General features: G+C 42.7%; 1 protein-coding gene across 1 annotated transcript in view; it reads left to right on the top strand.

Moving 5' to 3' along the window:
- DHX35 (DEAH-box helicase 35) overlaps positions 1–22,129 on the top strand; it is a 49,377-nt gene that overhangs the window by 21,273 nt on the left and 5,975 nt on the right. Inside the window, exons 13-19 of the mRNA XM_073683787.1 lie at positions 10,084–10,208; positions 12,063–12,117; positions 18,358–18,453; positions 18,680–18,774; positions 18,989–19,066; positions 20,800–20,929; positions 21,093–21,174. Coding sequence (XP_073539888.1) covers positions 10,084–10,208; positions 12,063–12,117; positions 18,358–18,453; positions 18,680–18,774; positions 18,989–19,066; positions 20,800–20,929; positions 21,093–21,174 — 661 coding nt within the window. The remainder of the gene's footprint in view (positions 1–10,083; positions 10,209–12,062; positions 12,118–18,357; positions 18,454–18,679; positions 18,775–18,988; positions 19,067–20,799; positions 20,930–21,092; positions 21,175–22,129) is intronic.

Raw genomic sequence — 22,129 nt, 5'->3', positions numbered from 1 at the left:
TTAGGAAACTGTAAATGGCTTGTAAATTCTTAATAACTGCTGCTGTATAAAGACAGGTTGTACACGGATAACAAATGAGAAAAAAGTTGTCCGTTTTCTGGATGAAACTTGGACGTTTTCTTTTACGATCGTGTGCACCCAGCTAAAAGCGATCGGTGACGGACACTATCTGCACTAGGAAATAAGTGGCGTCTATGTGGTACCATTCATCTATAACATCAGGATAGGGTCTTTGTACATGGAACTTTACAGACAGTGGGACGTTTCTGATGCTGTGTGAGACCATTATCAGTTGTTACATATGGAAAACAAACCTAAACTGAAATAATTCCAACCGTCATGTAGACATAAAGCGTATCCCATAATACACACACTAGTTTCCTAATCCTCCTGTGCTGCTCCTCAGCCCTTCCCATCCAGCCTCAGGCTGCTGAATACAATCGTCTTTGGATTACACTGTACACCGCCCTGCCTATACATTGCACATGCTGGATCACGTCGCTCGCACCCCTCGCACTCATAGGTGTGTCACTGCGGGACTTTTCAAAACTTAATAGAATCAACCGTCTCTCCCGCCATAATAACCAAATGATTCAAGTAATAACATCCCGGCACTCGCGGCTTTTCTCCGGAGCAGGAATGATTGATACACCGTGAGCATGCACGTGTTCAGATCTTCACTCTTGTGTAATCGTGCATTTATAGATGTTTTATCCTAATGGAATTGTATGGAATTCTATTTATTATCACTCTTATTAAGTAAATGTCACTAAAGGAACAGGATGTGTGTCCTAATATACAGTCATATCAGGGAGGATGGGGTTGTTGGGCAGAGACTGGGATCCATACAGAGATCTCTGCCTAAAACCACATCCTCCCTGATATGACTGGGATCCATACAGAGATCTCTGCCTAAAACCACATCCTCCCTGATATGACTGGGATACATACAGAGATCTCTGCCTGTCCTATCAGGGAGGATGGGGTTGTTGGGCAGAGATCTCTGTATGGATCCCAGTCCTATCAGGGAGGATGGGGTTGTTGGGCAGAGATCTCTGTATGGATCCCAGTCATATCAGGGAGGATGGAGTTGTTAGGCAGAGATCTCTGTATGGACCCCAGTCATATCAGGGAGGATGGGGTTGTTGGGCATAGATCTCTGTATGGATCCCAGTCGTATCAGGGAGGATGGGGTTGTTAGGCAGAGATCTCTGTGTGGATCCCAGTCGTATCAGGGAGGATGGAGTTGTTAGGCAGAGATCTCTGTATGGATCCCAGTCATATCAGGGAGGATGGAGTTGTTAGGCAGAGATCTCTGTATGGACCCCAGTCATATCAGGGAGGATGGGGTTGTTGGGCATAGATCTCTGTATGGATCCCAGTCGTATCAGGGAGGATGGGGTTGTTAGGCAGAGATCTCTGTGTGGATCCCAGTCGTATCAGGGAGGATGGAGTTGTTAGGCAGAGATCTCTATATGTATCCCAGTCATATCAGGGAGGATGGAGTTGTTAGGCAGAGATCTCTGTATGGACCCCAGTCGTATCAGGGAGGATGGGGTTGTTAGACAGAGATCTCTGTATGGACCCCAGTCGTATCAGGGAGGATGGGGTTGTTAGACAGAGATCTCTGTGTGGATCCCAGTCGTATCAGGGAGGATGGGGTTGTTAGGCAGAGATCTCTGTGTGGATCCCAGTCGTATCAGGGAGGATGGAGTTGTTAGGCAGAGATCTCTGTATGGACCCCAGTCGTATCAGGGAGGATGGGGTTGTTGGGCAGAGATCTCTGTGTGTATCCCAGTCATATCAGGGAGGATGGGGTTGTTGGGCAGAGATCTCTGTGTGTATCCCAGTCGTATCAGGGAGGATGGAGTTGTTAGGCAGAGATCTCTGTATGGACCCCAGTCGTATCAGGGAGGATGGGGTTGTTAGGCAGAGAGCTCTGTGTGGATCCCAGTCGTATCAGGGAGGATGGAGTTGTTAGGCAGAGATCTCTGTATGGACCCCAGTCGTATCAGGGAGGATGGGGTTGTTGGGCAGAGATCTCTGTGTGTATCCCAGTCATATCAGGGAGGATGGGGTTGTTAGGCAGAGATCTCTGTATGTATCCCAGTCATATCAGGGAGGATGGGGTTGTTAGGCAGAGATCTCTGTATGGACCCCAGTCGTATCAGGGAGGATGGGGTTGTTAGGCAGAGATCTCTTGTGTGGATCCCAGTCGTATCAGGGAGGATGGAGTTGTTAGGCAGAGATCTCTGTATGGACCCCAGTCGTATCAGGGAGGATGGGGTTGTTGGGCAGAGATCTCTGTGTGTATCCCAGTCATATCAGGGAGGATGGAGTTGTTAGGCAGAGATCTCTGTGTGGATCCCAGTCGTATCAGGGAGGATGGGGTTGTTAGGCAGAGATCTCTGTATGGACCCCAGTCGTATCAGGGAGGATGGGGTTGTTAGGCAGAGATCTCTGTGTGGATCCCAGTCGTATCAGGGAGGATGGGGTTGTTAGGCAGAGATCTCTGTATGGACCCCAGTCGTATCAGGGAGGATGGGGTTGTTAGACAGAGATCTCTGTATGGACCCCAGTAGTATCAGGGAGGATGGGGTTGTTAGGCAGAGATCTCTGTGTGGATCCCAGTCGTATCAGGGAGGATGGGGTTGTTAGGCAGAGATCTCTGTGTGGATCCCAGTCATATCAGGGAGGATGGAGTTGTTAGGCAGAGATCTCTGTATGGACCCCAGTCGTATCAGGGAGGATGGGGTTGTTGGGCAGAGATCTCTGTGTGTATCCCAGTCATATCAGGGAGGATGGAGTTGTTAGGCAGAGATCTCTGTGTGGATCCCAGTCGTATCAGGGAGGATGGGGTTGTTAGGCAGAGATCTCTGTATGGACCCCAGTCGTATCAGGGAGGATGGGGTTGTTAGGCAGAGATCTCTGTGTGGATCCCAGTCGTATCAGGGAGGATGGGGTTGTTAGGCAGAGATCTCTGTATGGACCCCAGTCGTATCAGGGAGGATGGGGTTGTTAGACAGAGATCTCTGTATGGACCCCAGTAGTATCAGGGAGGATGGGGTTGTTAGGCAGAGATCTCTGTGTGGATCCCAGTCGTATCAGGGAGGATGGGGTTGTTAGGCAGAGATCTCTGTGTGGATCCCAGTCATATCAGGGAGGATGGAGTTGTTAGGCAGAGATCTCTGTATGGACCCCAGTCGTATCAGGGAGGATGGGGTTGTTAGGCAGAGATCTCTGTGTGGATCCCAGTCATATCAGGGAGGATGGGGTTGTTAGGCAGAGATCTCTGTATGTATCCCAGTCATATCAGGGAGGATGGGGTTGTTAGGCAGAGATCTCTGTATGGACCCCAGTCATATAGACGAGTATATTGATATTTGTGCACTATATAGAGACCTTATGCTGCTTTTGGTTTTGCAGTAAGGTCACTCTCTAGTGATTCAGACGGTCCTATCAGAACAGTGGATAAAGAGAAGTTTAGCGGGACTATCCCCAAAGAGTTTCTATATGCCATAGTAGACCTCTTTGAAAACCTATATTACCCCAGGCTGATATGAACAAGGTACCAATCAGTAACAAAGCTGGCATAAGTAGGCACCAAATTACCATAGCTGATCTTATAAACTTATTATACATTGAGGGACTATAATGGACAACTGCGTGCAGTCATATACATACACAATGTGTCAGCACATTGTAATTAATGAATATGTGAACTCCACTATTGCTAAAAATGTAAGGTACTTAGCGTTTTTTGATCAAAGAACGCAAAAGTCATCCAACCAGTTCAAGGTGCACCTAAATATTGATGGTCCCTATCACTAATGTCCTACTTTTTTGTGTGCCAAACCAGCTTTATCTGAAGGGCGACTGAAAGAAAACTAGGCTTAGCTTTCATTTATATCCTTGTCTGGGAAGGATGTGTAGAGAAGGGTCCTGAGCCCTGACTGGGGCCACACCGTGGCCCTGGAGGGAGCATCCATATTTGGGTACACATTGACGTGCTTGGAGGCTTTTACACGCTTTGCTCAAAAAATGTTAACCAAGTACCTTACATTTTTAACATTTACAGCAATATTGGAATTCATGTAGTAATTGATGCCAGTGTGCTGACGTATCGTGCATGTGTATGTTAGTATATTGGCCACATAGCGTATTTGTGCACCTGTACATTAATACTAAAGGTATGTGGGCCCTATTGTTTTGTAACTGCATGTAGTGTCATACAGAAGGTACCTGTACGTTTAATGGGGTGCTCAAGACCCCCCAACCCTTATTGAGTTTACACGTTGGCAAAGAAATGAACAGAGGGGAGTGGTCATTGTGATAGATAGGGGGCTCCTGGTGTGTACTGTGTATGATGGCTTTGTATTAGTAGCAGCGGGCACAGCAGTGCCGAATACAAACCAAGCCCCAGATCATATAGTGACTGACCCTTCAGCGTCTCCACACTCATGTATTATACGGTTATTACGGGTTTTGGAAACATGTAGCTAATAAAAAAGACTGAACATATAAACAGTATAGAATCATAGAATCATAGAATGGTAGAGTTGGAAGGGACCTCCTGGGTCATCTGGTCCAACCCCCTGCTCAAAGCAGGATTCACTAGATCATCTCAGACAGATGTCTGTCCAGCCTCTGTTTGAAGACGTCCATTGAAGGGGAACTCACCACCTCTCGTGGCAGCCTGTTCCACTCATTAATCACCCTAACTGTCAAAAAATTTTTTCTAATATCTAATCTGTGTCTCCTCCCATTTAGTTTCATCCCATTGCTTCTAGTCTTGCCATTAATGCCATTTTTCACTAGGACTGAATAGTAAGCGTCTTTTCAGTGATTTTTTTCGGATCGGACTCGCTCAAAAAATGCATGGGGAAAAAAATGCCATGTAAATATAGCCTAAGAGTGCCTGCTTCATGCTGGGAATTGTAATGTTCCTTTATTAGTGCTGTCTGACAGCTTGGTTCCTTCCATTATTATTAGTGAATTTTTATGTGAGTGTGGATGATGATGGGCTCTGTACACCTTATGGATCTGTGTAGGCTAAAATAATGTGTTCTCATGTAGCCTAAAATGTTTTAGGCTATATAAGGGTCACATGAAGATAAATAGGTCACAAGGCGCCCACCCCCCACCTCCCCACCCAAAACCCTCCAGTGATTAGCTGTAATCTTCAGAGCTGGTAATAATGTGTTCATTCTGCCTGCAGCTCTACTACAGGTGAAGTGAGGTATTACACAGCACCCATTGGAATAATTGTGCTGTGTAAAGCACAACATGAGGAACCTTAAGCTGTTCTCAGGGTATTATCATTGGTAATGGGGAGTCTGAACATGGGTGTAATTTTGGAATTAACCCTTTTTTTTTATTTTATTTTTTTACATATTTTGTTATGTCTATAGCCCTGCTTATTGCATCCAATGGCTCAGGGAATTGGCTATCAAGGTAGTCCACACATGACCATGTCAATAGAGTTTTGTCAAAGCCAAATACCAGGAAGTATCAAAAACAAAGCAGCTTTATTTAAAATATGACATGACAAATACAGTGGGGAAAATAAGTATTTGATACACTGCCGATTTTGCAAGTTTTCCCACCTACAAAGAACAGAGAGGTCTGTAATTTTTATCGTAGGTACACTCAGGGCCGGCTCCAGGTTTTTGTGGGCCCTGGGCAAGAGAGTCTCAGAGGGCCCCTTTAACACATACGCGATTCATGATGCACAGATACCGCAGAGAAATACACTACCGTTCAAAAGTTTGGGGTCACCCAGACAATTTTGTGTTTTCCATGAAAACTTATACTTTTATTTATCAAATGAGTTTCAAAATGATTAGAAAATATAGTCCAGACATTGACAAGGTTAGAAATAATGATTTTTATTAGAAAGAATAATTTTCTCCTTCAAACTTTGCTTTCATCAAAGAATGATCCCTTTGCAGCAATTCCAGCATTGCAGACCTTTGGCATTCTAGCTGTTAATTTGCTGAGGTAATCTTGAGAAATTTCCCCCCATGCTTCCTGAAGCCCCTCCCCAAGTTGGATTGGCTTGATGGGCACTTTTTGCGTACCATACGTTCAAGCTGCTCCCACAACAGCTCAATGGGGTTGAGATCTGGTGACTGCTCTGGCCACTCCATTACAGATAGAATATCAGCTGTCTGCTTCTTCCCTACATAGTTCATGCATAATTTGGAGGTGTGCTTTGGGTCATTGTCCTGTTGTAGGATGAAATTGGCTCCAATCAAGCGCTGTCCACAGGGTATGGCATGGCCTACAAGAAGCAAAATGAAAATAAACCCTGCTGTAAATAGATAAAAAGCAAGTGCATTTAAATAAAATAGGGTTCTTAGTAACACTGTTTTTGATCAAAAATAGTATGAAAACTTTTAAATACACTTGCTTTTTATCTATTTACAGCAGGGTTTATTTTCATTTTGCTTCTTGTAGGTTTTTCTGATTTATGGCCATTGTGAAACATGCACTTATGTGCTGCATGTATATCCTCTTAAACCAAGCTCAAATTTTGTGTTTTTTCAGGGTATGGCATGGCGTTGCAAAATGAAGTGATAGCCTTCCTTATTCAAAATCCCATTTACCTTGTACAAATTTCCCACTTTACCAGCACCAAAGCAACCCCAGACCATCACATTACCTCCACCATGCTTGACAGATGGTGTCAGGCACATTTCCAGCATCTTTTCTGCTGTTCTGCATCTCACAAATGTTTTTCTGTGTGATCCAAACACCTCAAACTTTGATTCGTCTGTCCATAAAACTTTTTTCCAATATTCCTCTGTCCAATGTCTGTGTTCTTTTGCCCATATTAATCTTTTCCTTTTATTAGCCAGTCTCAGATGTGGCTTTTTCTTTGCCACTTTGCCCTGAAGGCCAGCATCCCGGAGTCGCCTCTTCACTGTAGACGTTGACACTGGTGTTTTGTGTGTACTATTTAATGAAGCTGCCAGTTGAGGAGCTGTGAGGCGTCGATTTCTCAAACTAGAGACTCTAATGTACTTGTCTTGTTGCTCAGTTGTGCAGCGGGGCCTCCCACTTCTCTTTCTACTCTGGTTAGAGCCTGTTTGTGCTCTCCTCTGAAGGGAGTAGTAAACACTGTTGTAGGAAATCTTCAGTTTCTTGGCAACTTCTCGCATGGAATAGCCTTTATTTCTAAGAACAAGAATAGATTGTCGAGTTTCACATGGAAGTTCTCTTTTTCTGGCCATTTTGAGAGTTTCATAGAACAAACAAATGTAATGCTCCAGATTCTCAACTAGCTCAAAGGAAGGTCAATTTTATAGCTTCTCAAATCAGCCAAACCGTTTTCAGCTGGGCTAACATACTTGTGAAAGGGTTTTCTAGGGTTTCTGGCTCTCACAGATCTGTTAGTTATTCTTTTAAAGGTAATCTGTCAGCAGGAATATCCATGTTAAACTGAAGGTTTGGGGAGTATGGCGCTGATTTAATACATACCTTTAGTGTAAAAATCTGCAGCCTGCTTTTCGTTAAATCCTAATGTTGAATTTTGGTTTCGATGCTTCATGCTTCGGGGCGGTACTTTGTGTAGTGTCTTCTTCTCCGAGGGCTCAGCAACGGCCCCTCCGCTGCCTCCTTTCCGAAGACCCTACACACAGTCCCGCCCCGAAGCATGAAGCTTCCGAAATTGAACATTATGATTTAACGATAAGCCGGCTGCAGATCTTTACACTAATAGTATGTATAAAATCAGTATGACAGCGTCATACTGCCCATACCTTTAGTTTAACATTGATATTCCTGCTGACAGGTTTCCTTTAAGAAGTCCTCCCACTCTGCACTCATTACCTGTATTAATTACACCTGTTTTGAACTCCTTACCTGTATAATAGACACCTGTCCACACAATCAATCAATCAAACTCCAACCTCTCCACCATGGCCAAGACCAAAGAGCTGTCTAAGGACAACAGGGACAAAATTGTAGACTTGCTCAAGGCTGGGATGGGCTACAGGACAATAGGCAAGCAGCTTGTTAAGAAGGCATCAACTGTTGGCACAATTATTAGAAAATGGAAGAATCACAAGATGACTGTCAATTTTCCTCAGTCTGGGGCACCATGCAAGATCTCGCCTCGTAGGGTAAGGATGATTCTGAGAAAGGTCAGAATCAGCCCAGAACTACATGGGAGGCCCTGGTCAATAAACTGAAGAGAGCTGGGACCACAGTCTCAAACATTACTGTTAGTAACACACTACGCCGTCGTGGATTAAAATCCTGCAGGGCACTCAAGGTCCCCCTTCTCATACCAGCACATTTCCAGGCCCGATTGAAGTTCGCCAATGACCAACTGGATAATCCAGAGGAGGCATGGGAGAAAGATCATGTGGTCAGATGAGACCAAAATAGAACTTTTTGTTATCAACTCGACTCGCCGTGTTTGGAGGAAGAAGAAGGATGAGTACAACCCCAAGAACACCGTCCCAACCGTGAAGCATGGTCGGGGAAAACATCATACTTTCGGGGTGCTTTTCTGCAAAGGGGACAGGACGACTGCACCATATTGAAGGAAGAATGGATATGGTCATGTACCGCGAGATTTTGGCCAACAACCTCCTTCTCAGTAAGAGAATTGAAGATGGGTCATGGCTGGGTCTTCCAGCATGACAATGACCCGAAGCATACAGCCAAGGCAACTAAGGAGGGGCTCCATAAGAAGCATTTCAAGGTCCTGGAGTGGCCTAGCTGAAACTCATTGTTGCCCAGCAACAGCCCCAAAACCTAAAAGATCTGGAGAAGATCTGTATGGAGGAGTGGACCAAAATCCCTGCTGCAGTGTGTGCAAACTTAGTCAAGAACTACAGGAAACGTCTGACCTCTGTAATTGCAAACTAAGGTTCCTGTACCAAATATTAAGCTCTGTTTTTCCAATGTACTGTATCAAATAATTATTTTATGCAATAAAATGCAAATTAATTATGTAAAAATCATACAATGTGATTTTCTGGATTTTTTTTTCAAGATTCTGTCTCTCACAGTTGAAGGGTACCTACGATAAAAATTTCAGACCTCTCCAATATTTGTAGAAAACTTGCAAAATCGGCATTGTATGAAATACTTATTTTCCCCACTGTGGAGACAAAAAACTAAACATCAAAGTCGCGATAAAAATGCATGTAAAAAAAAAAACAACACACACTCAAAATCGCAATGAAAGAAGTGCAAGTAACTTAATTTACATAATGGATGCATAAATGCTGCAGAAAATCTGCGACATCAAAAACTCACCAAATCATGTGAATGTAGCCATATTCTTCCAGTTATACCTCCAATTGCTTCTGGAGATTGTAAATGATACACTAATTACGGTCCCCTCCTTATGACAGGTGGATTTTATCCCATTATGTCCTTGATGATGGCCCAGTTTTCCTTCTGTTACATTACTACTTGAGTAAATTTCAAGGGTGTAGCCATTGTGATTCAGCTTCTCACTGTTATTAAAGTCATGAAGTTCTTATACCAATAAGTTAAGGAATACGCTGAAAGAGGGAGCCCTCACTGAAATGATGCACCCTAATACACTAGTAAGGTGTAAGTGGGCTAGTGACTATTTCAGTACTGCTCTATGATTGACTGGATTTAAGGACCTATGTTATGGATTATCTAAAAAAAGGAAAAGGTTAAGACTGAGAAATCCAGTGGAATGATATTGTGATATGTCCGGAGATCACAGTGGGAACGTCTGACTCTGTTTAGTGAGCTTGAACCATTGGAGTACTGTTTAGAGATCTGTTTATCATCCTCCCATACTTCCTATTGATTTTCTTAGAACATTGTGTCAGAATTTTTGGTTGAAAAACCCCATAATGACAACAAAAGGTTGTGTTATACCATTTTCAGGTTAGAAATCTGTAGTGTTCTGAGATTAGATGCCAGCGATGTCCTCCACTGATAGGTCACATTACGTGTGAGAAGATCCATTTTGATGATATTTAAGCTTTACATCATAGGACATGAGATAAATTAGTGATGACTGCCAACCACGAGTCAGGAGTACCTCATAAATTTACACTTCTGATGTCTCTTTGTCGCTCCTAGAGGAGGATTTCCAGAAGCTGCCGCCTTCCACTGTCCCAGAGATGCAAAGGAGTAACCTGTCACCTGTGATCCTACAACTAAAAGCTCTGGGTATTGACAATGTCCTGCGCTTCCACTTCTTGTCGGTGAGTGAAGAGACTATGGACTCATTGCTTTTATTAGAAGCGAGGAGCAATATGATCTGTATTAATCTCTTACCAGGTTCATACTGTTCGATCTGGGGCAGGAGAAAGTAGTGACAGACACCATGTTTCCATTGCTGGGTGACATAATGGATTCTTTAGTTGTCATAAACGCACTGGTTATCAGCCGAAGAGGGACTCGAGCACTGAAATCCTCTCTATGTCGGGTGCTACCAAGTCCTCAACATTTAGGTGATGTGGCTCCCCGCACAGTATAGTATGGTGTGAGAACTGTCAATCAGGGACAGGTTGAGCCACCCGCTCATGAATATTTGGATCAGGTGCTCTGCTCTTGCTGTGGTGGTTGAAATAATAAAACATTTTATGACAACTACGTTAAGAAACCTATAAAGTGACAGAGCGATACAATCAGGGGGTAAGACACTACTTTCTGCTGCCCTTAGATTATTAAACATAATTCTAGTGGCAGATTCCCTTTAAAAGAAGGAAGTGCCGGCTGTTGCACACAGCTGAGTTCCTGTTATGTGTGCTGGAACCAGACATAGCAATATTGACAGCATATGAGGAGTTTGACAGGGGGAGATTGCTCCCTCTGTCACTACTTTGCCATCCTCTCAGTTAAAATGGTTGCTATGGCAACATGGCCTAACAATGGCATTTGCCTCAGCCAATCAGATCCCGTCGGGGTCTGATAGGCTGAGGGTCAGTCAGATACTCACAGGTTAGATAATATACTGTGCTAAATAAGTTATGCAGTGTATTATCAATATGATCAAAGGATCACATGTTTAAGTTCCCTAGGGGGACTAGTAATTAAAATAAATCCCAGATTTGCAGTTCCTAATATTCTAGCACATTAAAAAGTGATCAAAAAGTCATATCCCAAAAAATGATACAAATAAAAACTACAGTTTGTCCCACAAAAACGAAGCCCTCACACAACTTTGTCTACAGACAAATAAAAAAGTTATGGGTATGAGAATATGGGGTCCAAAAAAAAAGGATTTTTTTTTTGCATAAAAATGGCAAAACATTTAAAAAAAAAAAAAAAAAAACTTTAGAAATTTGGTATCCACCTATAGAATAAAGATATCATGTCAATTATACCATTGAAATTGATGTTTTTGTTGCTCATTTTGCCTCCAAAAGAAAGGAATAAAAAGTGATCAAAATGATTCAAGTACCACAAAATGTACCTTGTCAAGCGAAATATGAGCCCTCATACAGGTCTGCTAAGTGTACATTTTACTGCGGCTAGAATATGGCTCCTTTGTTTTCAGTGTGTATTGTATAAAATAATACAAGATAAACTCCCTAAAACTGGTATTGTTCTCAACTCATCCCTAATAAAGACAAGTCGTCATATGACTGTCACTGAAAAAATAAAAAAATACTGCTCTTGGAATGTGTCATTAAAAAAAAAAGCGAAAGTCCAAAACTGGCCACCCACCTAATACGGGAGCTGCCGGGTCATCAGCTGATCAGACCATTTTGAAATGTATTGTTTGGGTGGATGACTAACCCCCTTTACCTGAATTTTCTGTGTTGTGCTATTTCTCATGTTTCTACGTATATAATGTCATTTAGGGGGCAGACAGACTGCCCATTTCTCATGCGAGGATTACATCGCAATCCTCGGACTGACCGTGGTCTCTCCTAACCTGAGCCTGTCCGCTGCATAGAAATACACCACGCTGTCACACTCAGGTCAGGAGAGGAGCCGGGCCAGTCCGTGCACTGCGATGCCATCCTCGCAGGAGAATTACCGCCGTCTGTCTGCGCCCTTACTATGATCATGTAGCTAATCTGTTCAGTACCTTCTGTTTCCCTTCCCAGCCACCCCCAGCCCAGTCTATGGTCCAGGCCCTGGAGCTGCTTTATGCATTAGCAGGTGAGGATTATCTTCCTTGTGATGCATGATTGAGGGTACGTCCTCACCCGCGGATTAGACACTGCAAAATCTGCATGTTTTACATATGCATTTTACTGTTGTAAAGGGTGAAATGAATGTGCCGCTGATTTCAAATCTGCACTTACTGTCCATCTCTGCAGATTTTTGCTCATTGTGTTCTTATGATTTCTTAAAGGGATTCTCCACATTTGGGACAAAAGTCTGCCGTTAGTCAATGTAAGTCGGCATTCATGTGACCACATGTATACAAATTAATAAAAAATTGCATCCATTCTGTGTTATGACAACACACTCTCACCGCGGAATGGGGGCAGCATGTGCACCTCACGCTATCATGATCCAGCAGTTTACTGTACCCTAGAGTAACTGCAGATTTTTGACCAAAGCCTGGAAAATCCCCCTAAGATCTCATCTGCTATTGTAATATGCCACAAATCTGAGCAGAAAATATGCATTATATCTGGTGTATATAGTATTACGGGGTGAAAATGTGCCAAGCACAAACTCCTTTTCCATTCTTATACATTTGTGTAAGGTTATCAGCAATTAAGAAGGTGCTAATATGTAATTTGCTATGTAGCTGTTTCTGATGAATGGCTAGGATTATTTGCCCTGATCCAGCCCTCTCCACTGATATGGTTTTACTTACCGTATATTCCGGCGTATAAGACGACCTGGTGTATAAGACGACCCCCCTACTTTCCTGTTAAAATATAGAGTTTAGGATATATTCACTGTATAAGACTACCCCTTTTCCAACGCATACCAAACACCGGTAAAAATTTAAAAAAAACAGATTTGAATTTAACATGGTCCTTTTTTAATTTAAATTCTTATGACATGCAGGTATATAGCAGGAAAACTGTCACTCATAAACATATTAAAATAGGGGGGACCCCACGTCATTTTTTGGGGGGGTCCCCCATTCTAATAGCTAGTAAAGGCTAGGTATTCAGCTGGGGGCTGATATTAGTAGCCTGGGAAGCTCCGTGGGTATTACCCCCTTCCCAGACTTCAAACATCTGCCCCAGCCGTCTGCTTAACCTCCGCTAGAGACTATAATGATGGTGGATCCCACGCCAATTTTCTTTTTAAAAAATCCTTTATTTTAACACTAAATGACAATTGAGGGGTTAATAAAGATGCAGTCCCTAAATTATTATTAATTTTGTAATTAATTTTTCCCAAAAATGTTGACGTGGGCTTCGCCATATTTTTGTGTCCAGCCAGGTACAGCAGGCAGGAACGGGCTGCCCCCAACCACCAGCTGCCTATTTGTACCTGGCCGGACACAACAATATAGGGAAGCCCTTTTTTTTAAATTATTTCATGAAATAATTAAAAAAAAAAGACGTGGGGCTTCGCCCTATTTTTGTGTCCAGCCAGGTACAACTAGGCAGCTGGGGGCTGGAATCTGCAGCGCAGGGAGACCCAAGCTTTCTGGGCCCCCCCCGCTGCAAATTGCAGTCCGCAGCCACCCCGGAAAATGGCGCGTTCATAGAAGCGCCATCTTCTGGCGCTGTACCCAACTCATCCAGGGCCCTGGTGCGGTGGCTCACTGGGTAATAAAGGGGTTAGGGCCAGCTTGGCATTATCAGCTGGCCCTAAGCCCGAAATTCATGGGGTCACGCCAATATTAGACATGACCGCCATGAATTTCTAGTAAAGTAATTAAAAAAAACACAACACCCAGAATAAAGTCCTTTAATTGAAATAAAGACACAATTTTTTAATGTTCTAAATTAAACCATACTTACCATCACGCCCATTCCAGCTGAAGCCAACGATCTCCTGCAATAAAAGTAAAATAATAAAGCAACCTCATCCTTACCTCTCCATGGTTCCCAGGACCGGTCCAGCTCTGCTACATTCACATGACAGGCTGCACCGCAGCAGAACGCTGCCGTTCAGCTTGCCATGCGGCAGACACTGAGAAGCGCAGGCATGCTTGTGCTCCTCAGTGTCTGACTGTGACGGCATCCAGATGAGCCGAGATCATGTCCAATGAACTCGGCTCACCTCATGCACGTCACTGACAGCGTGGGAAAATTCTCCTGCTCCCCGCATGCGCAGTAGAAGTTTCCCACGCTGTCAGTGACGGACGTCCAGGAGGTGAGCTGAGTTCATTGTCGGCTCATCTGGATGCCGTCACAGCCAGACACTGCAGAGCGCAAGCAAGCCTGCGCTTCTCAGTGTCTGCGGGATGAGAGGCTGGATGGCAGCGTTCTGCTGCGGTCCAGCCTGTCATCTCGATGTAGCAGAGCTGGACCGGTCCTGGGAGCCATGGAAAGGTAAGGATGAGGTTGGTTTATTATTTTTCTTTTATTGCAGGAGATCGTTGGCTTCAGCTGGAATGGGCGTGACGGTAAGTATGGTTTAATTTAGAACAATAAAGAATTGTGTCTTTATTTCAATTAAAGGACTTTATTCTGGGTGTTTGTGTTTTTTTTAACTTTGACTATGGGGTTAGTAATGGGGGTGTCTTATAGACGCCTCTCCATTACTAACCTGGGCTTGATGTCAGCTGGCATTATAAGCTGACATCAACCCCAACCCTATTACCCCCTGCCACCGCACCAGGGCAGCGTGGAAGAGCGAGGCTAAGTGCCAGAATTGGCGCATCCTATGGATGCGCCATTTCTGGGGCGGCTGACGGCTGGTGTTTCTAGCCTGGGAGGGGGCCAATATTCATGGCTCCCTTCCTGGGCTATTAATATCAGCCCCCAGCTGTCTGCCTAGCCTTTGCTAGCTATTAAATTAGGGGGGACCCCACGTCATTTTTTTGGGGGGGTCCCCCATTTTAATAGCTAGTAAAGACTAGGTATTCAGCTGGGGGCTGATATTAGTAGCCTGGGAAGCTCCGTGGGTATTACCCCCTTCCCAGGCTTCAAACATCTGCCCCAGCCGTCTGCTTAACCTCCGCTAGAGCCTAAAATTAAGGGGAACCCCACGCCAATTTTTTTTAATAATAAATCCTTTATTTTAATACTAAATGACAAGTACAGTAACCAACACTATCACTGTACTTCATATATATGTGACTGACATGTTTCTATCTATCTAATCTATGTGTGAAGCTCTATTCTGTCTGTTATAAATTGTCGGGTACCGATGCTGAATTGCCGGCCGGCTTTTTTAAAGAGACGGTGCATGAAAACACTATTATTTGTTTTAATAAATCCTTTACACTAAATGACAAGTACAGTAAGCAATACTGTCACTGTACTTCATATATATGTGACTGACATGTTTCTATCTATCTAATCTATGTGTGAAGCTCTATTCTTTCTATTCTAAATTGTCGGGTGCCGGCTTATGCCGCTGCTGAATTGCCGGCTTTTCATATATTGTCACAGAAGCGATGCGAACTTCCCTGCTCCGGACACAGCGCAGCGCTTCTGTGACAAGTGAAAGCTGTCGGCACAGAAGCCCTGCGCTGTGTCCGGAGCTGGGAATACGCAGCGATGTGTCCGTTTCAGCACAGAAGCGCTGACTGTCTGGATCTACCGCCGCCGTATTTTAACTCCCTCCACCTTATATTAACTCCGACATGGCAGGGATACGGCCACGGCAGCTTATTAACACCCCCAGAGTATCCCCGCATGTCAATTTCTGAAAGTTTAAAAGCATTACCGGCGTATAAGACGACCCCAGACTAGACAGAAGATTTTTCAGTCTTCAAAAGTCGTCTTATACGCCGGAATATACGGTAGTTATTTCTATACTATTATATCATAAATGCTAATAATATAGGGAGTAGTCAGGATAATGCAAGGAAAATGAAACAGATTGGCCAAGGTGCATTATAATCAGTCAGTAGTGCAGTCTAACAAATGAAGCGCTTTCAGGCAGTGCTGCAAATGCATCCTTGAAGCATGTCAGAGGAGTTCAAGAATAATGAAAGAAAGTAACTCCACTTTTTTTTAACTTCATTTTTGATCAGCCTTTATAAAGTTCTGAAACTTTCTAGTGTATTTCATTGCAATTTAAAAGGGACTTGTCACCTGATTCATGCTGCACAAACCATGGACAGCATTAATCTGAGCCTCAAAGATATGATTGCAGCCAGGTATATTATTTTACATTTCAGAGACCATATACTTTAAAGATCTGGCCAGGGAATATATCTGGAGACCAGACTAGCCCACTTCTGCCCCCAGTTGGCTTGTCCCAGCATTGCTCTAGTTAATTGACAAGTCTCTCACTATGGTAGAGATCTGTCAATCTTCTGGAGTGGTGCTGGGAGAGGATGATTAAAGTATATTTTCTCTAAAACACTGTGATGCAGCCAGGTTCTGACTCGTGCTGCCTGTGGTGTCAGGTGTCTGGTTCCCTTTAAAGCCATGCTGCAAGTGCTGGCTTGTCTGACTAGTTCATTCTGCCTTAGTAGCTGATTTGAACTGCAAGTGTAGCTAAGGTCCGCACTCGGTGTTTCTCCTGCTTGGGCCACAGGTTCAGTATTTGGCCACAAATACTGATGTAAAATACTGACCAAATAGTGAACGTGGCCTTACACAGCAAATAGTGTCTGATGAGGGAAGCAGAGAAACTCTGAGTATGGATCTTGGCTAGCTACCAAAGGAGATGTGGGTGGTCTTTCAAGGTTTTTCTGCTTGTCCATTATTTATGTGATTTTGTTCCCCCTACATGCTAATTATTTATAGGATTCAAACATAGTGTGTGTATATGTATGTGCATATCTATCTGTGTGTATCTATCTATCTATCTATCTATCTTATATTTAACATATATATAATCTGTACAAAATGAAAGCGTTGTCACCCTTGAAAATGTTCCAATAATTGAAGTATTTCTTTATTGCTATTACACATGTTTTGTTACACACATGTTTATTTCCTTTGTGTGTATTGTAACAGCACAAAAAAACTGAAAAAAGGCAAATTGGACATCATTTCACAAAAACCCCCAAAATGGGCCAGACAAAATTGTTGGCATCCTCAACTTAATATTTGGTTGTACACCCTTTGGAATAAATAACTTCATTTAATTGCTTCCTAAAACCATCAACACCTTCTCACACCTCTCAACTGGAATTTTGGACCGCTCTTCCTTTGAAAACTGCTCCAGGTCTCTCATATTTGTAGGGTGCCTTCTCCCAACAGCAATTCTAAGATCTCCCCAAGGGTGTTCAATGGGATTTAGATCCAGACTCATTGCTGGCCACTCTAGAACTCTCCAGCGCTTTTTTTTTCCATCCATTTTTGGGTGCTTCTTGAAGTATGTTTGGGGTCATTGTCCTGCTGCAAGACCCATCACCTATGACGCAGACCCAGCTTTCTGAGACTGAGTACTACATTGCGACCCAAAATCCTTTGGTATTCTTCAGATTTCATGATGCGTTGCACCCAGTGCCAAAGGCATCAAAACAACCCCCAACCATCATTGAACCTCCACCATATTTGACTGTAGGTACTGTTCTTTTCTTTGTAGGCCTCATTCCATTTCCAGTAAACAGTAGAATGATGTGCTTTACCAAAAAGCTCTATCTTGTTCTCATCTGTCCACAATATGTTTTCCCAGAAGGATTTTGGTTTAGTTGCTTACATTTTGGCAAACTGCTGTCTAGTTTTTTATGTTTCTTTTTCTGCGGTGGGGTCCTCCTGGGTCTCCTGCCATAGCGTTTCATTTTATTCAAATGTCAACGCATAGTTCAGCTTGACGCTGATGCACCCTGAGCCTGCAGTACAGCTTGAATTTCTTTGGAACTAGATTGGGGCTGCTTATCCATCATCCCGACTACCCTGCGTTACAACCTTTCATCACTTTTTCTCTATTGTCCACGTCAAGGCAGATTAGCTACAGTGCCATGGGTTGAAAACGTCTTCATTAAGTTGCGCACCGTGGACAGAGGAACATCAAGATCTCTGCAGATGGACTTGTAACCTTGAGATTGTTGATATTGTTCAGACAATTCTATTCTCCTCTTTCTGTTCTCCATGTTTAGTGTGGCACACTCAGACACCTATTTGTGGGGTTTTGTGTGAAATTATGTTCAATTTGCCATTTTTTTATTTTTTATTTTTTTTTGTGTGTTGTTCCAAATTCCAATACATACAAATGAAATAAACATGTGTATATCAAATAATTTTCTGGGAGAAATACTTCATTTTATGGAACAATTTCAAGGGTGCTGACACTTTTGGCCTCAACTGTGTATCCATTATTGCTGAAAGTATAGCATTTTCTCCCCTCTTGTAGGTTTGGACAAGCACTGTCGTTTGACTGAGCCCCTTGGTGTAAGAATGGCAGAGTTCCCACTTAACCCAATGTTTGCCAAGATGCTGCTGGAGTCTGGTAAGTTTTAGGTGGGCATTTGTGGCTTTCTGAAAATCTTTGACAGAATATGAAATGTCTTGATGGATGATATAAAATGACAATGGCCCCCTGTAAGCTGTCATTAACCATTGCACATCCATCATGCAGATACCTATCTTCTGTGTCTTCCTTACGTATGTGACCTCTGTGGGCAGATTGCTTACATTATCAGTCTCAAGGTGATTGTATTGTTTTCCAATCACAGGTAATTTTGGATGTTCTGCTGAAATTTTAAGCATTGCGGCAATGATGCAAATTCAGAATGTGTTTGTGGTTCCTTCAAACCAGAAAGCTGTAGCGGTAAGTGCCTAGAATGACAAAGTGGTCCCAGTTTTACTGTACGACGTGTTAGTTCGAGCCCCTTTACCAATTACATGTGCAAGAGGGACTGATGAGCGGTTCTTTCATAAAGACTGGGTGTAAAAAGCCGACTACAGACAGCAGAAGTCCTGAGTTTTGTTAGTTTTTTTTCTATATTTTTCATTACTGAACCTTTCATAACTTCTGTTCACAGACAAGAGAACATCGAAAGTTTGCAGTGGAGGAGGGAGACCACCTGACCATGTTAAATGTGTTTGAGGCTTTTATTAAGGTAAGGGATAGCGTATCCTCTTTATTTCTCTATTGACAAGGTACATTATATGAAGTTTTTCAGTGCATCTATTGAGCAGTCAGATCACTTTCACATGTACATTGGAGCATCTGCTACCATGATTAGGTCAGTACCTATGGCTGTCGGTGTAGCGCAGCTTATTTATAAGCTGCAATCTTGCTTGGCGATTGGGAAGTGATATTTTAAGCTTTTAAAAGTGCCGGCTCTACGGGTGTAGATAGGCTTAGTCCAAGGCACGGACCGTCCTCGTGTGTAGCATGCCAATGAAAATCCAAAAACGCATCTTTAGTCCAGCCCCATGGATAAATCATAATATCATCTTTATTGAGTAAAAATATGTAAAAATGAGGTACGCGTTTCGAGCAGTTAACTCTCTCTTAATCATGGCATACAGTGTTCACTTCAAAAACGCTCTTTAAGCTCTTACCACAAATGGAATTGTAAAATCCTATTTACAGGGGGGTGTGTATGAAGTGGGCTCGGGAGCTGAGAACATATAGCAAGCACATATGAGAAGAAGAAAAGCGCCACTCACCACGTTCTTGCTTTAAAAGTCCTTTACCCCTGCATACCGCACAGATGTCCCATTCCTTGGAATAATGTGCAGGAGCAAGAATGGACGACTGCCGTTTCGCATCTCCGCAACGCTTCCATGGGTCCATTAAATCTCTTCTCCTCATATGTGCAACTATTTGATCTCAGCAGGGCACCACCTGAATTCTTATACACTTACCATGCCTTGAAAAAGGAGGAACGTGTTTGAATAGCGTCTGGTGCCGTGTGGCGCTTATACATCATGTATAGCAGGTTCTGGCTGTGTGATATGCCTGAGATAACTGCTGCCAACTGAGCTAGCACTCATGGCTTCAGGTTTACCACCAGATGCATTGGCCAGTGATGACCACAGTATCTACATGGTTAAACAGAGGGGTTAGCCCTCTGTAATCCCATTGCTGCTCCAAAACCTAAGCACTGAGGGATGATGGGTTGTCTTGGCATGAAAAAAAACATTGGAAAAATAAGAAAGTTATAATTCTTGAAAGGCAGGGATGAAAAATGAAAAAAAATAAAATCTAATCCTTAAAGGGGTATTCCCATTGCCAAGATCATATACCAATATGTAGTTGGTGTAATAATAATATTAACAAATACTTAAACTTAGAAATGTAGTATAGTTCTTCTGATTTACTATATTGCTTACCTCATGTTCAGGGCATTACACTAGCTTTGGTATCCATGGCCACTAACAACTAACTGTCACTATATGAGTGGTCATCACCATGGATACCTAAGCTACTGCAATGCCGTGCACATGAGTTAAGTGACATAATCAGAAGAACTATACTGCATTTTATAATTGGAGGTATTTGCTAATATTATAATTATTATATGGTAATACCCCTTTAAGTCTTCAAGGAGTTGCCCCATGACTACCATGAAGACATCCAATTTTTTTTTTTCTTTTAAATAAAAGACCATTTTTGATCACCATGGGCCTTGGTTTACAAACCTTCAGGAATTGGCTACTATTGTTGGAGAAAGCTTCTGACAGCCATATTTTAGTACATGCCGGCCATCTAGTGAGCGCATTGTTTTTTGCTGCTAACAGTACATCTAAAATTCCATATCTCTTACTCATTGCGGAGACTATAAACTCTGGAGTACAAATTTCTTCATCTCATAAGTAAAAGTAAAATATGTACTTCTTGCAGTTTAACAAGAGCTCACAGTGGTGTCAGCAGCACTTTCTCAACTACAAGGGGCTTATGAGAGCGGTCACAGTGCGGGAACAGCTGAAAAAGCTTCTTAGCAAGTTTAAAGTCCCCAAGATCTCTAGTGAAGGTGAGCAGAGAATGGGAGATGGGGACAGTGTCACCGGTTCTGGCACAGGGGTGATCACAGGGCTATTCTGTTGGGTTTTCTTGTGATCAGCTCAGTGTATTTAATGAATATTGATGTCTACGTTTTACCTGTACTTAATAACATTATTTTCTTCCATGTCTAGGGGATCCAGACCCTATTTTACGTTGTATAGTGGCTGGATTTTTTGCCAATGCTGCCAAGCTCCATTCTACAGGTGTCTACAGGTAATTACAGAGTGAAAATGACCAAGATGAGCGGCTTCAATATTTATAATTAGTCCAATGCAACAGAGATCCCCCCCAACTTGTGTCTGTCATTAAAAATATACCATGATTGTACCGCCTCACCCCCAAAGGGCCTTAAATGGATTCATCCACTTGGAGAGAATTTTTCTTTTCTTAAATGTTTGTATTTTGGGCTAAAAAAAAATCCTTTTTGCAATTCGGTTTCATTAAAATGTTTGCACCTTTTGCGTTCTATAGCCACGTGTTGCTGGCAGCAACAAGGACTTAACTGAGAATCCATCAGTGAGCTGATTCTGACAGTTTGAGTGGAAAATTTGTAACTTATTAATCTGTCTTTTCTTAGCTCCTCTCAGCTGATTTCTGACCACAGACCACATCATAGTTGAATGTGCAGGGAACTAATGAGCCTTTAGAAGTCAAACGGTGCAAAATTTTTAATGCAACTCAAATAATTTTTAGCCCCAAATCTGTGCACTTATGGGACCTTTCAGCAGTTTGTCTTCTTCAGTTCTGTAACCACTATTTCATGATGCGGTCAGTTTAACATGCGCAAAGTTTGTATTTTTTAATTTCTCCTCTCTGTTGCAAAGATATTAGCTCGTAAATAAAAATAAAATTTGTACCGAAAGGTTGACAACCCCTTAAGAGAGTTGTTTCCATTTTGGGTATTTTAGGTATATCCACAAGATGACATACTGTAAATGTCACATTGGTGTGTGGATAGCCCTCGTATGGGAAAACCTGACATGTGAATGAGCACTGAGACCACGTTCAGTATTTAGTCAGTATTTTCCATTAGTATGTGTAAGCAAAAACCAGGAGTGGGACAATCAGAGGAAAAGTATAAGAGAAACACGTCACCACTTCTGTATTTATCACCCACTCCTGGTTTTGGCTTACCATGTTGATGTAAATTACTGACCGAATACTGAAT

The sequence above is a fragment of the Phyllobates terribilis genome, unplaced genomic scaffold (assembly GCF_046119375.1).
Source record: "Phyllobates terribilis strain yellow unplaced genomic scaffold, ASM4611937v1 Scaffold_5__5_contigs__length_657084704, whole genome shotgun sequence".
Lineage (NCBI taxonomy): Eukaryota > Metazoa > Chordata > Amphibia > Anura > Dendrobatidae > Phyllobates > Phyllobates terribilis.
Note: the sequence above shows the minus strand (reverse complement) of the source record. Positions and strands in the feature narration are given on the sequence as shown.